The 13203-nt window shown below is 36.6% G+C and overlaps 1 protein-coding gene across 1 annotated transcript in view; it reads right to left on the bottom strand.

The window, feature by feature from the left end:
* The window catches only part of ddx1 (DEAD (Asp-Glu-Ala-Asp) box helicase 1), a 45195-nt gene that overhangs the window by 27609 nt on the left and 4383 nt on the right, over positions 1-13203 (bottom strand). The window contains exons 2-12 of the mRNA XM_072251280.1: positions 12518-12569; positions 11151-11214; positions 10971-11000; positions 10694-10793; positions 10153-10200; positions 5476-5559; positions 5033-5116; positions 3498-3574; positions 3339-3411; positions 2863-2939; positions 2668-2782 (exon numbers count right to left, since the gene is read on the bottom strand). Coding sequence (XP_072107381.1) covers positions 2668-2782; positions 2863-2939; positions 3339-3411; positions 3498-3574; positions 5033-5116; positions 5476-5559; positions 10153-10200; positions 10694-10793; positions 10971-11000; positions 11151-11214; positions 12518-12569 — 804 coding nt within the window. The remainder of the gene's footprint in view (positions 1-2667; positions 2783-2862; positions 2940-3338; positions 3412-3497; positions 3575-5032; positions 5117-5475; positions 5560-10152; positions 10201-10693; positions 10794-10970; positions 11001-11150; positions 11215-12517; positions 12570-13203) is intronic.

Here is a 13203-nt window from a genome sequence, read left to right as displayed (position 1 = left end):
AAGGCTTCCTTCAAAGATATCTTTCTGATTAACATTTCAGCATCACCTTTAACCTTTTCCTCCATGGATCAGCATTTGCCTCCAAATTTTACTCCAAAGATAGAGTATAACAGTGTTGTCCTACCAAGTTTACATTTTCACCAGCCGAACTTCTGGCTGTCTCCCACTCACCCATCAATCTCGTACTTATGATCGAAATCAGCCCATACTTTTAATGCTTAGCAACCATAAAAAAAAATCTGTTTTTCCAATTTTCCTCAATCATTAAGATCTATTTTCTTCAATTCTGGTTCCATCTCAGATTTTAAAACTGCTCTAAGACAGGTAATCATGACATAATCCTTAGTTTGGGTACAAAAGTACTGGGATTCTCTCCATATTTTTACAATACTCTTTAAAACAGATTTTGCTCACTAAGTATTTTGCAGCTTGATCTAATGTCCCCTTATGTAAACCAGCACCAAAATTTGATTCACGGTGTTCTGCGAAACGTCTTGCAGAATTTTGTTTCATTAAGATTAGCATTATGGTATTTATGGGGCAGCATGGTAGTGCAGTGGTTAGCACAATGCTTTATGGTACAGGCAAAATGGATTCAATTCCTGCCATTGCCTGCAAGGAGTTTGTAAATTCTCCCCATGAGGACCGCATGAGTTTCCCCTGGGTGCTCCAGTTTCCTCCCACAGTCCACAGATGTGGTAGGTTAATTGGTCATTGTAAGTTGTCCTGTGATCACGCTAGGATTAAACTGGGGAATTGCTGGGAAGCGTGGTTCGAAGGACCAGATGGGACTACTCTGCACTGTATCCCAATATAAAAAAATTAAAAAGGAGTATTGGGATTCTTTACAAAATAGTTAAAAACAACTTTCAAATGCAAATTAAAAGCAAGTTATGCCAGGCCTGAAAATCTCAATACAAATATATTAAAATTAGCGTGTTGCTTTAGAGGTTAGCAAAGCTAAGTCTTTGCTGGTAAGATTCAAAAATACAATCTACAAATTCTCAATGGTGATCTTTACTAAATATGACAAAGAATAAATACAAAATTAAGTGACTGCAAGTTATCTCAATCAGATAAAATCAAAAAGTACAGAACATAACAGTGGTTAATTTGTTAGAAGGAGATTATGCTGCTGCAGCTACGAGCTTTCTATCTCATTTCGAAATTCTTCTCAAAACTGTTGAATATAAACTCTAGGAGACTATTAAGAATATTGCTAGTCAGAATTGTTTGAATATCTGTGAATGGATGAAACAGTCGTAGTTAAAAAAAATTGAAGGAAATTATAGAGTTCCCTCCAATAGCAGACACACTGTGGGAAATTTGCAGAAGAGACGTTCATAACAAAGAGGATGCAGACATGGGAGATTTTGAATTTTAAACACTGGACAAATCAAACTGCGAAATTAGCTTATACAGCAAGTTTATAAAATGCATTCGAGAGTTTCCATAACATTCTATCACAGATCAAAATGGGAATCAGTGTTTCTGTGGTGTAGGAAAATTCATTTGTTATGTCATAATAAGCAACCTCCTGTTGATTAAACCAAGGTCAAGAGCAAAACTGAATATAAAACTAATGTCTTAAATGTAACTTATTTGGTTATGAAGACCAAGATGGATGAAGTAGTTTGCGAAATTAGTGTGTAATAAGGTAGGTATACAAATATAAAATTTTAATTTGTAAAGTAAAACCCTCCACAGGAAAGACACCCAAATAAGGTTCATGATAATGAAACAAAGGTTAAGGTTAGTTAAAAAAAAAGTTGCAAAAGAAACAAACATGAAAATTAGAATTTCAATTGTCAGTAATGATATAACCTAAAGAGGATCAAGAAGAAAAAGTAGAGACAGAGTGAAAATGTAAAATATAGGAAATAAATCAAAATTAAAAAGCTTAAAGCAAATAGAAAGACTGTAGTAAAAGTAAGCATGAGCCCCAAGAAAGAAAAGATAATAATTAGCGGAATAGCAAGGTAGAATAGTAAATATCTTGCCTGTCTTTACAGTACAAATAGATACAACATAGCGAAGAACTAAGTGAAGACAGAGAAACTTCAAATATTTAAAGCAGAAACTGTAGAAATTAATTGAGCAGAATCTGATACCTAATAACCCATGTCTTGGGGGATTCTATAAGAAATGTTGCAGAGGAGGCACTGGCAGTGATTATCCAGAAGTGTCTGGATTCTGAATGGTCCCAATAAATTGAGTAGCATCAAACCTCCATGCAAGAAAGATGACACAGTGAAAACAGGGAACAAATATATTAACCTAACACTGACAAAATGCTGAAACCCCTTTTTATTACCATGAATATTTTAGGATTTTTCATAAAGATGATTAGACAGGCACACGGCTTTATGAAGCAAATAGTGATGCTTGAATGTGTTGATAAGTAAGACAAGTATTAGTAGGATAGCGATGGAAATCAAGAATTAGCGATTTTTCTAATTTCATTCAATTGCTGCCACACTAAGATCAAGTTTCTCCTCAAATTTTACCTTGAACCAATGTGACGACATAATCTAGAATTCACAACTCCTAATGCAATAGACTTAACTGTTAATGATATTTATATTGGTAAAACATGTAAGACTAATTGCTGCAATATTTAAATAAATTAAAATCATTTAGTAACTCAGGATGTTACTGGCAACATACCCGTTTGCTGTGTTTTTACAACATGACCATCAGATGCCTTGCCTAATGCCTGAAAGCCATCTTTTGGAGGGAATTTGAACTCTTCTTCACCAAAGTTAAACTTGAGCTCGGCATTCTAGGATCCAACAACAAAAGCTTTCAGTTTATTGAAAACATTTTCTAGACATTTCCCTCTAAAATGTTTAGGAAAGTTACCTTTAAAACACAAGCGGCAAAGAAAGCTTGGTTCATCAGATGTGAAGGAATATCAAAAGCATGACCGAGGTCTTTTCCTAGTTAAAGAAAGAAAATCTTTTGAGTAGTTATTTTTCCAACTATTTGGTAAGAATAAGAGAGGCAGTTGTGTGTTGAAGCAGCCTGTTTAAGCTTTTAACAATGTTAGCCAAACTACAAATCTCCTCTTAAATATTTATGGGACAGGAGGAGAAGTGAAATTACTAATCACGTATCTGAAGCGCATATTTCTTCCAAATACAGCTTAGTTGTCAATTATCCCTTTACTTCATCAGTCATAACTGTTAAGAGTAGCATGTCTAACAATCAAATTAAGTTGCTAGATTAGGAAAGACGAGGTTATAACTTGAATCTAAAGCCAGAACCATAAATATTCTTATAAACCAGCATTATCAAGTTGAAAGCATAAGATGCAGAATACTTTGAAGCAAACTTACCATTTTTTGAAAATTTTACAATGCCGGAATCAAGATCAATGTAGCATCCAATCGTATCATGCATAGTAAACTCCTAAATAAAAGCAATTTTGCATGAAATATTAAAGACATTTATGTTGAAATTAGCTGAATAAAAGAAGTTTTATAATATATCAGTACCTCTCCATAACTCTCAAACTGTTTGCAATTGGACTTCTTTCCAGTGCCACCAAAGCCAAAGCCAAACTTGTCAGTTCCTGTTCAGAAATACCCCAAAATAAAACATATCAATTCATGACTTAAGCCAAGGTGTTCGCAAGCAATATTTACAGCATGAAAACTAGTCCTTTAAGTGTATTCCTTTCTAGTGTCAAAGCTCTACTTGATCACATTTCAACTAAAAATTTGCCAACCACAAGCTAACCATCAGCTGTTCATCTTAGCTCCCTCTTAGGTATATGAAATTTGCTTCTTTTCCACTTCTGATAATAATCTGCATGAGAGAGCTTCCACTCATTTCCTTCCAGATTCATTAGATGTTAGTGCATTGAAGTTTCCAATTTTAGCTCACCTTACAAGTAGAAACATCTTTACGTTCACAAAGTAAAGATAATCACATCTGAATAATCTTAAAGAGTACTGTCCGTTACTGCTCAATCTACACTTTTCTTAAAGGAATCTGTGCAGTACATGTTTTCTTAGGCAATAAAACTTGCCTTTTAGAACAATTTTGACATATTAGAAATGTGCATAACAACAAATTACAATATATATAGCATTCTGTGCAGTTGACCTTTGTCAACAATTCTCAAGTATAAACAATTCAGATGAGGTAAAAATATAACAGAACAGAGCATTGTTTTGTATAAGGAATGCTGTTACATGAATTTAAAAAAACTGACAAGTAGAGCACAAATGTTTAAAGATGCTTCAAAGATCACAAATGACTTGCTGAGCATAGCATAAATATTAATGGAGTATTTTGCACTGGTCTCATCTCTCAAAAATAAGAGTGACAATTTAAGTGTAATATAAAATTAGCAATAGTAAGCAATGTTTCAACCACATTGTTACAAACAAAAAAACCTGAACAGCTGATATGAATCGTGAGTCTACAAGGAGATGGTCCCTAGTCTCTGTTTTTAAAAAATACATGCATAGCTCCCATCTACTGAAATAAGGCTATTTGGCCTAAGTATAGAAACTGTCAGAAGGAAAACGTCAAGATAATTATGGGGGATTTTAATATAAAAGTGGATTGGGAAAGTCAGGAAGGTACTGGATCTCAGGAAAGGGAGTTTGTAGAATGCCTATGGAATGGCTTTTTGGAGCAGCTTGTCCATAAGCCCACCAGGGGACCGGCTGTTTTGGATTGGGTGCTGTGTAACGAACCTGAGGCGATTAGGGAGCTGGAGGTAATGCAATCCCTTGGAATTAGTGATCATAATATGATTGAGTTCAGTTTCAAATTTGAAAAGGAGAAGCTGGTATCAAGTGTATATATATTTCAGTGGAACAAAGAAAATTACAGTGGTATGAGAGAGGAACTGGACCAAGTCCATTGGAAAAGTAAGCTGGATGGAGGGACGGTAGAGCAGAATTAGAAGAAATTCCTACAAGGAGTAAGGAAAGTGCAGGAAAAATATATTCCAAGAAAAAAGAAAATGCTACTGAATAAGACTACTGAAAATAGACATTTAAGTTACTTAACTCACCTAAATCCAGTGAAGCCTGCATAGTAGACCATCCAATTCTGCACAAGCCTTGGTCATGACAATTCACTTCATAGTAATATTTACCTACACAACACAATAAAACACATTTTAACACACACTATCTTCTCTTCAAAAAGCACTAACACATCTATAGATTTAGAAAACCTATGCTGTCATTTGAGCAAGTTCTTGATCCAATTAAACTAATTAATGTATTTAAACCATCATCTGGAACAGATGAAAACAAAGCACATCATAACTCTTTCCTAACATCTGTTTTTTTAAGCAATACTAAAAGGCTACATTTCCAAAGTTATGTTAGGGCTTATGATCCAAGTTAATAGAGACAAATCAATCTTTGATATGACAATCATTAAAGAGCTATAATTCAGATGCTCATATCATAGAAATTGATTTAATTATCTTTGACACACAAGACTTGCCTTTTTTCACTCCCCTAGTGGATCTGCATCCATGCCACTCTTTTATTTCCCTGCTTTGGCAGCACAGTCCATCTGCCCCAATAGCTGGAGAAATGTCAAAATGAGAAATTTGTGAGAAACTTTGTTCAAAGTAGATTATCAATGTACATATACGTCATCATATACTACCCTGGGATTCATTTTCTCATTTTCTTCTGAGCATACTCAATAAGTCTACCAAATTACTGTATTGCTTTGCACTATTGTAACTATACGTTATAATTATGTGGTTTTTGTCAGTTATTTTAGTCTTGGTTTGGCTTGTGTTTCTGTGATATCATTCTGGAGGAACATTGTATCATTTCTTAATGCATGCATTACTAAACGACAATAAAAGAGGACTGTGTGTCCTCATAATCTAATCTAATAATAACTACAACATAATCAATGAAAGACAGCCCAACTAGGGCTTTCAACCAGAGTGCAGAAGACTGCAAACTGTGCAAATACAAAGATGAAACAAAAAAAGCAATAAATATTGAAAACATGAGATGAAGCGTCCCTGAAAGTGAGTTCATTGATTGTGGGAACATTTTAGGGATGAGGCAAATGAAGTTATCCCCTTTGGATCAAGAGCCTGATGGTTGAGGATTAGTAACTGTCCCTGAACCTGATACTGCGAGTCCTGAGGCTCTTATTCAAGGATTCATTTATTATCAAAGTATACAACTCTGAAATTCTTCTTCTCCTGATTCTTGTTCCTCCTTCCTGATGGCAGCAGTGAGAAGAGAGCATGGCCTGGGAGGTAGGGGTTCCTGAAGATGGATGCTGCTTTCCTACGACAGCGTTTCATGTAGATGCGCTCAATGGTAGGGAGAGCTTTACCAGAGGTGGACTGGGCTGTATCCACTACTTTTTGTAGATTTTCCACGCAAGCTCATTGGTGTTTCAATACCAGGCTATGATGCAGCCAGTGAATATACCCTCCACTAAATATCTATACAAGTTTGACAAAGTTTTGGATGCCGTACTGAATCTCTGCAAACTCCTAAAGAAGTAGAGGCGTTGCTGTACTTATTCATAATTGTACTTATGTGCTGGGCCCAGGACAGGTCCTGTGAAATAACACCACATAGGAATTCAAAGTTGCTAACCTTCTCCACCTCCAATGAGGACTGGTTTCTGGACTATTTGGCTTCTTTCTCCTGAAGTCTATAATCAGCTGCTTCGTCTTGCTGACATTAAAAATCTGGCTGAATGATGCTACAATAACAACCTCTCACTCAACCTTCCTCCTATATGTTGATTCATCACCATCTTTGATTCGGCCTATGATAGTGGTGTCATCAACAAACTTGAATATGGCATTGGAGCTACGCTTGGTGACATAGTCTTCAGTGTGAAGCTTGTAGAGCAGAGGAGTAAGCACACAGCGTTGTGGTGCACCTGTGGAGGAGACATTGTTGCTAGTCCGACCTGACTGGGATCAGCAATGGGGAAATCCAGGATCCAACTGCACAAGGATGTTTTGAGGCTAAGGTCCTGGAGCTTACTGATTAGTTTTGAGGGGATGATGGTATTGAATGGTGAGCTGTAGTTACACATATTGTCTGTAGACAATGACTTTAAACATAGCAATGAGTTGTCCTTTCAGTTGGTTTCTTCAATGTCATTTTAGTTTTGATTTACACAATGTTAATTCAAGAATAAGTTTTGCATCCATTCCCTTTACAATGCCTATTCTCCAAATTACTCCAGGAAAAACACTTCATTGACATCATGCAACAGTAATCAATCTACCATTCCTTGCAGTTCGCTTTACAGTGGTTGTTCTCATACTCGACTGTTAAAGTGCTTCTGTAAAGAATACTCTTATTACAGGTGTCCCCCCTTTACGAAAGTTCGATTTAATCCACTTTGCTTTTATGAAAGACCTACATTAGTGTAGGCATCCAGATAAAGGGTCTTGGCCCAAAACATCGACTGTACCTCTTCCTAGAGATGCTGCCTGGCCTGCTGCATTCACCAGCAACTTTTATGTGTGTTGACCTACATTAGTACCTGTTTTCGCTAGCTGAAAGAAATCCGAAAAGGATTTTCGCTTTCACCATAAGAGGCACCCGCTTTAAACTTGTGTTTACCCTGGGAAAGACTACCATGACTGTGAAGCCTTGCACGGGCAGGTGTGTGCGCATGCGTGTATGTGTCGATTTTTTCCTACAAATCGGTTTTGGCTAAATCTTCACGATTCTAAGAAGTGAAACTACACTGTACATACATTATTTCTACTTTATATAGGCTGTGTATTTATCATATCATTCCTGCTTTTACTATATGTTACTGTCATTCTAGATTTTATGTGCTCTTTGGTATGAGTTGGTAGGTTTTTTTTGGGTCTGGGAACGCTCAAAAATTTTTCCCATATAAATTAATGGTAATTGCTTCATTGCTTTACGCCATTTCAGCTTACAAAAGGTTTCATAGGAACGCTCTACTTTCGGATAGCGGGGGAAACCTGTATTCAAAGATTATGTGATAAATGCAGTTTGCTTCATTATTGTGTTAGTTGGATACACAGAAGTGGGCTCTTCAGCTTGCCAAATCCACCAACAAGTACCCATATAATTTTATTCTTTTGACATTCCCATCAATTCTTCCCAGATTCTACCACAACGAACTATACATAAATAAACAAAGGCTTAGAACAACCAATGTGCAAAAGAAGATAACTGGAAATAAGAAAAATGCTGAGAACAAGAGTTGTAAAGAGTCCTTGAAAGTGAGTCTATAGGTTCAGAATAGTGGTGATTGAAGTTATCCACACTGGATCCTGACGGTTGTAGGATAGTAACTGTTCCTGAACCTGAGGCCCATCAGGTGGTAGTGGTGAAAAGAGGGCATGACCTGGATGGTGGGGGCTCTTTAATGACGGATGCAGCTTTCTTGTGGCAGTGCTCCATGTGAATTTATTCAAATGTAATTATAATAATGAGGCCATGTATATGGAATTATGGTGTTATGGTCAATACTGAGACTTGGCTGTCTAAAGGGCAAGATTGGCTGCTTGATGTTTTTGGGTTTAGATGCTTCAAAATGGATAGTGAAACAGCATGTTAGGATGCTCTCTAATGCACGTCTGTACAAAAACCTGAGAATGGGTGTGTTCTGATGAAGGGTCTCGGCCCGAAACATTGACAGTTCACTCTTTTCCATGGATGCTGCCTGGCCTGTTGAGTTCTTCCAGCACTTTGTGTATGTTGGTTGTATAGATGTGCATAGTGCGTCTCTCTTCAGCCTCCTCAAAGTAGAGGCATTGGTGAGCTTTCCTGACCTTGTAGAATTCGTTCTGGGACCATGAAAGGTGGTGCGAGATGTGTACTCCCAGGAGTTTGAAATTGCTCAGTTTCTACTATTGTGCAATTTGTAAGTTTAAATAACTGTTGGATTTTTGCAATGACAGGTTCAGAAGTAATGAGCTTGAAAGAAGAAAACCTGCAAAGTGAGCATAGAATACATTTGCTCTGGTAGCAAAATGTACCATCTTCAAAACAGCAGGCAGTGGAAAATAAAGAAGTTTACTCGTAAGGTCTACTTTAAAGCTGTCTATTTTGCTTTGACTGGTGGAGCAGATCATTTGCTGCCACAAAGTTTCTAGTTGCTTGTTCCTTGGACTGCACTATTCCTTCCAGAGATTTAAAAAAAAAATCAACAGATGCCTTGCAATTGAACTCATCCTGTGTAATATATTTTATTTGAAAGTTTTTAAGATAAATTTAATCATGCTTTCATTTGTGATTATGATTATATCAATACAATAACTAGTACAGCAGTCCTCAACCACCGGGCCGCGAGGAAACGATATGAGTCAGCTGCACCTTTCCTCATTCCCTGTCACGCACTGTTGAACTTGAGCATAAGGTTGCCAATTGTCCCATACTTGTCTGGACATCCCAGATGCTGGGCTAAATTGTTTTGTCCCATATGGGACCACCCTTGTCCCGTATTTCCCCCGCTAAGTAGAGCATTCCTATGAAACATTTTGTGCCGAAATGGCGTAAAGCAAAGAAGGAATTACCATTAATTTACATGGGGAAAATTTTTGAGCGTTCCCAGACCCAAAAAATTGCCTACCAAATCATACCAAAGAGCACATAAAACCTAAAATAACTCTAACATATAGTAAAAGCATTAATGATATGATAAATACACAGCCTATATAAAGTAGAAATAATGTATGTACAGTGTAGTCCGGAAGATTAAGCCAAAACCGATTTGTGGAAAAAAAATATTGGCACGTATGCGCATGCGCACACAGGTGCCCGCACAAGGCTTCATGGTCATGGTAGTTTTTCTCGGGGTACACACACACATAAAATGCTGGTGAACACAGCAGGCCAGGAAGCATCTATAGGAAGAGGTACAGTCAACGTTTCAGGCTGGGACCCTTCGTCAGGATTTGACTGCTACTTTTGTCCCTTATTTGAGAGTGAGAAAGTTGGCAACCCCAACTGTAAAAGACATGTTGAGGTGAGTTTAACCCTACTTGAACTCCCCTCCCCTCTGGTGGGCCAGTCCGCAAGAATATTGTCAATATTAAACCGGTCCATGGTGCAAAAAAGTTTGGGGACCCGAGCTAGTATAAAATAGAATACAATAGTTTCATATCTCAACTTCACCTGAACAATGGTTTCAACTTACCAAAAGCTGATCCTCTGTCATAAGGATTCATCTGCCATTTGTTGAACACTAGGGCAAAAAAAAATAAACACTGACTGAAAAATTTATAAAATTCTAGGTTGTGTTTTACTAAATTAATAGTACTTTTCACTACTTAGACATCCCAATAAAACAATCTACTTTCCGAACAGGCAATATTTTAAAATGAAAGTTATCTTTTGCCCAAATGAAATACACTTCTATATCTCCATAAATATTCAAAACGTCCAACAGACAATTTAGTGAAGCAACCTCTTGTCCTTTTAAATAATTTTCAGGATTATCTTTGGACACATTTCTTATAAGCTTCAAATGTACTAAATTCCAACAGGTAAGAGCAATGTTTCGAAAATAGGCTAAGTGAATTTTAAAAAGTGTGCTATTATAATTCAAGTAAGGAATGCCACATTCTGATTTAAAAATATTGTTCACAATTCAGCTTTATGCAAATGTAATTGAATGTTTGGAACAGTTACTTTTCTGGAGACTGAGTTCATCTCACAAATCAATTTAGTGTCACTACCTGCACCACCGGTCTTGACAGATGATTTTCCCCCCTTCTTGCCTTCTTCCTGGTCCTTGAGTGTTTCATATACAATCTGTATAACAGGTATGCTGAAAGCCTAAAAGTAAGCATTGTTTTAATTAACAACATGGCAATTCTGTATTAGGATTAACCACGTATTTTATTTATTGGAGTTCAGATTTACAGAAAGAATGATCACTTTATAATAATGGCCTCATTTATTTTCAGAGCAAACATGTAAAGATGCAACTTCAAGTAAAATCACGACACTTACGCCAGTCTTGCCACTGCCAGTTTCTGCTGCCTGTATTAATGAGAAATTAAAATATCTAAATTAAACTATCAATAACCATTTCATATGAATTATATATTTTAATCCAGTTGGTCATAATATTTGATGACATAAATTTGAAAATACTTTATTTCTTATAATAAGTAAACAGATTCAACTCACCATCAGCACATCACCGCCACCCAGAATCAAAGGGATGGACTCAGCTTGGATATCTGTTGGCAGACTGATGAAAACATACATACAAGGTGGTTAATAATGATGAGGAATCAATTGTAAAATACAATTTTTATCTTTAAAAACCTCAACGTAATTGCAGTGATCTCTCTAAAGAGGCAATACAGCATTAAAGCAGTATAGTTGAATAAACATTTCACTGGGCAGCACGGTAGCATGGTGGTTAGCACAACACTTTATAATACAGGGTTCATTTAATACTTTATAATACCGGGTTCATTTCCAGCCACTACCTTGTAAGGAGTTTGTACGTTCTTCCCGTGACTACGTGAGCTTCCTCCCACAGCCCAAAAATGTACAGGTTGGTAAGTTAATTGGTCATTGTAAATTAATGATCAGGCTAGGACTAAATCAGGGAATTGCTGGGCAGCGTGATTTAGAGGGCCAGAAGGGTCTATTCCACACTGTATCTCAATAAATAAATGAAGTAAAAATAATTTAGCAGACTTTGAATGGAGGGGTGATGAGAAGACAAATGCCAGTATTTATAAAGTGGGACTGCAAAATTCCTAATATTTGTGAGTACTTGGTGGGAGGCGGAGGCATGGGTATGGGACGAAGGAGGATGCAACTGTTTTGCAACGTAATCAGAAATATTTTCCTATTGTGGTTAAAGTTTGTTTTCCAAAATAATTCGTAAAACTTTAAGATGTAACTCTGGTTTTGCAATGTAATTCATAAATTCCACCCATTATATTCCAAAATTACTAATGTTTCATTAGTAAAGAGAGGAACTTATCCAATGTGAATGTTTTTTCTTTGCAAATTATTTTTCCAGTCTTTTTCCTACATTGTAACAGGATGGCTGAAAGCCAATAGATTATTAAGAATGAATGTGCGATACTGAATAACCAATGACAATACTATAAAAAGATGGACACAATTAATGAAAAGTACTTCTTTCTAAACTGGCAATAAAACTTGGCTCCACTGCCAGTTCTGCACATACTTATTACAACAATTCTGGAGGTAATTGGCCCAATTGCTCATTCCCAATAACGAAATCTCATCAGTCCCATTCTCCCACATTTTATATCCATGTTGTATGTGCCAGGCTGGAGTTTTCATTGCTTCTATAAGCAAAGTAACTACTCAAAAGGGGATCAAAGATCTATTTATCAAGATCAGGCCACATCCTTAGTTGCGCTGCCCTTAACTTTTTGCGGTACTTGTTCAGTTTCCAGGCAAGTTTGAATAGCTTGCTAATTCACCGGAGCAAATTCATTTAAGCCTTACAGTATATAAATGTTGAATATTTTTCAAGTCAAAAGGAATTTTGCAATCATACTTACAGCCAGTCCATCTGTTCTACTGCCTGGGCAATTTCCGGCATAACACCCATCTCTAGAAAGGATAACAATATATTTTAAATAATATTAAAAAGGAAATAAAATTTTCATTCTCTAATTACAGCTTTGATTACATACTTAGTCATGTTTAAGAACTGTTTGCAGTTAAATAAATAAATCTAAATAAATTTAAAAGATGCATTAGCAAAACATCAATGACGTGGCATTTGATGCAATATAATCATTTATAAATGATTAGAAATGTGTGCAATAAAGGAACAGCAGTTATAATGGGTGACTTCAATCTACATGTAGATTGGGTGAACCAAATTGGTAAAGGTGCTGAGGAAGAGGATTTCTTGGAATGTATGCGGGATGGTTTTTTGAACCAACATGTCGAGGAACCGACTAGAGAGCAGGCTATTCTGGACTGGGTTTTGAGCAATGAGGAAGGGTTAATTAGCAATCTTGTCGTGAGAGGCCCCTTAGGTAGGAGTGACCATAATATGGTGGAATTCTTCATTAAGATGGAGAGTGACAAAGTTAATTCAGAAACAAAAGTTCTGAACTTAAAGAGGGGTAACTTTGAAGGTATGAGACGTGAATTAGCTAAGATAGACTGGCAAATGACACTTAAAGGATTGACGGTGGATATGCAATGGTAAGCATTTAAAGGCTGCATGGATGAA

The sequence above is a fragment of the Mobula birostris genome, chromosome 2 (genome assembly GCF_030028105.1).
Source record: "Mobula birostris isolate sMobBir1 chromosome 2, sMobBir1.hap1, whole genome shotgun sequence".
NCBI lineage: Eukaryota > Metazoa > Chordata > Chondrichthyes > Myliobatiformes > Myliobatidae > Mobula > Mobula birostris.
This window is presented reverse-complemented; position numbering and strand designations above follow the sequence as displayed.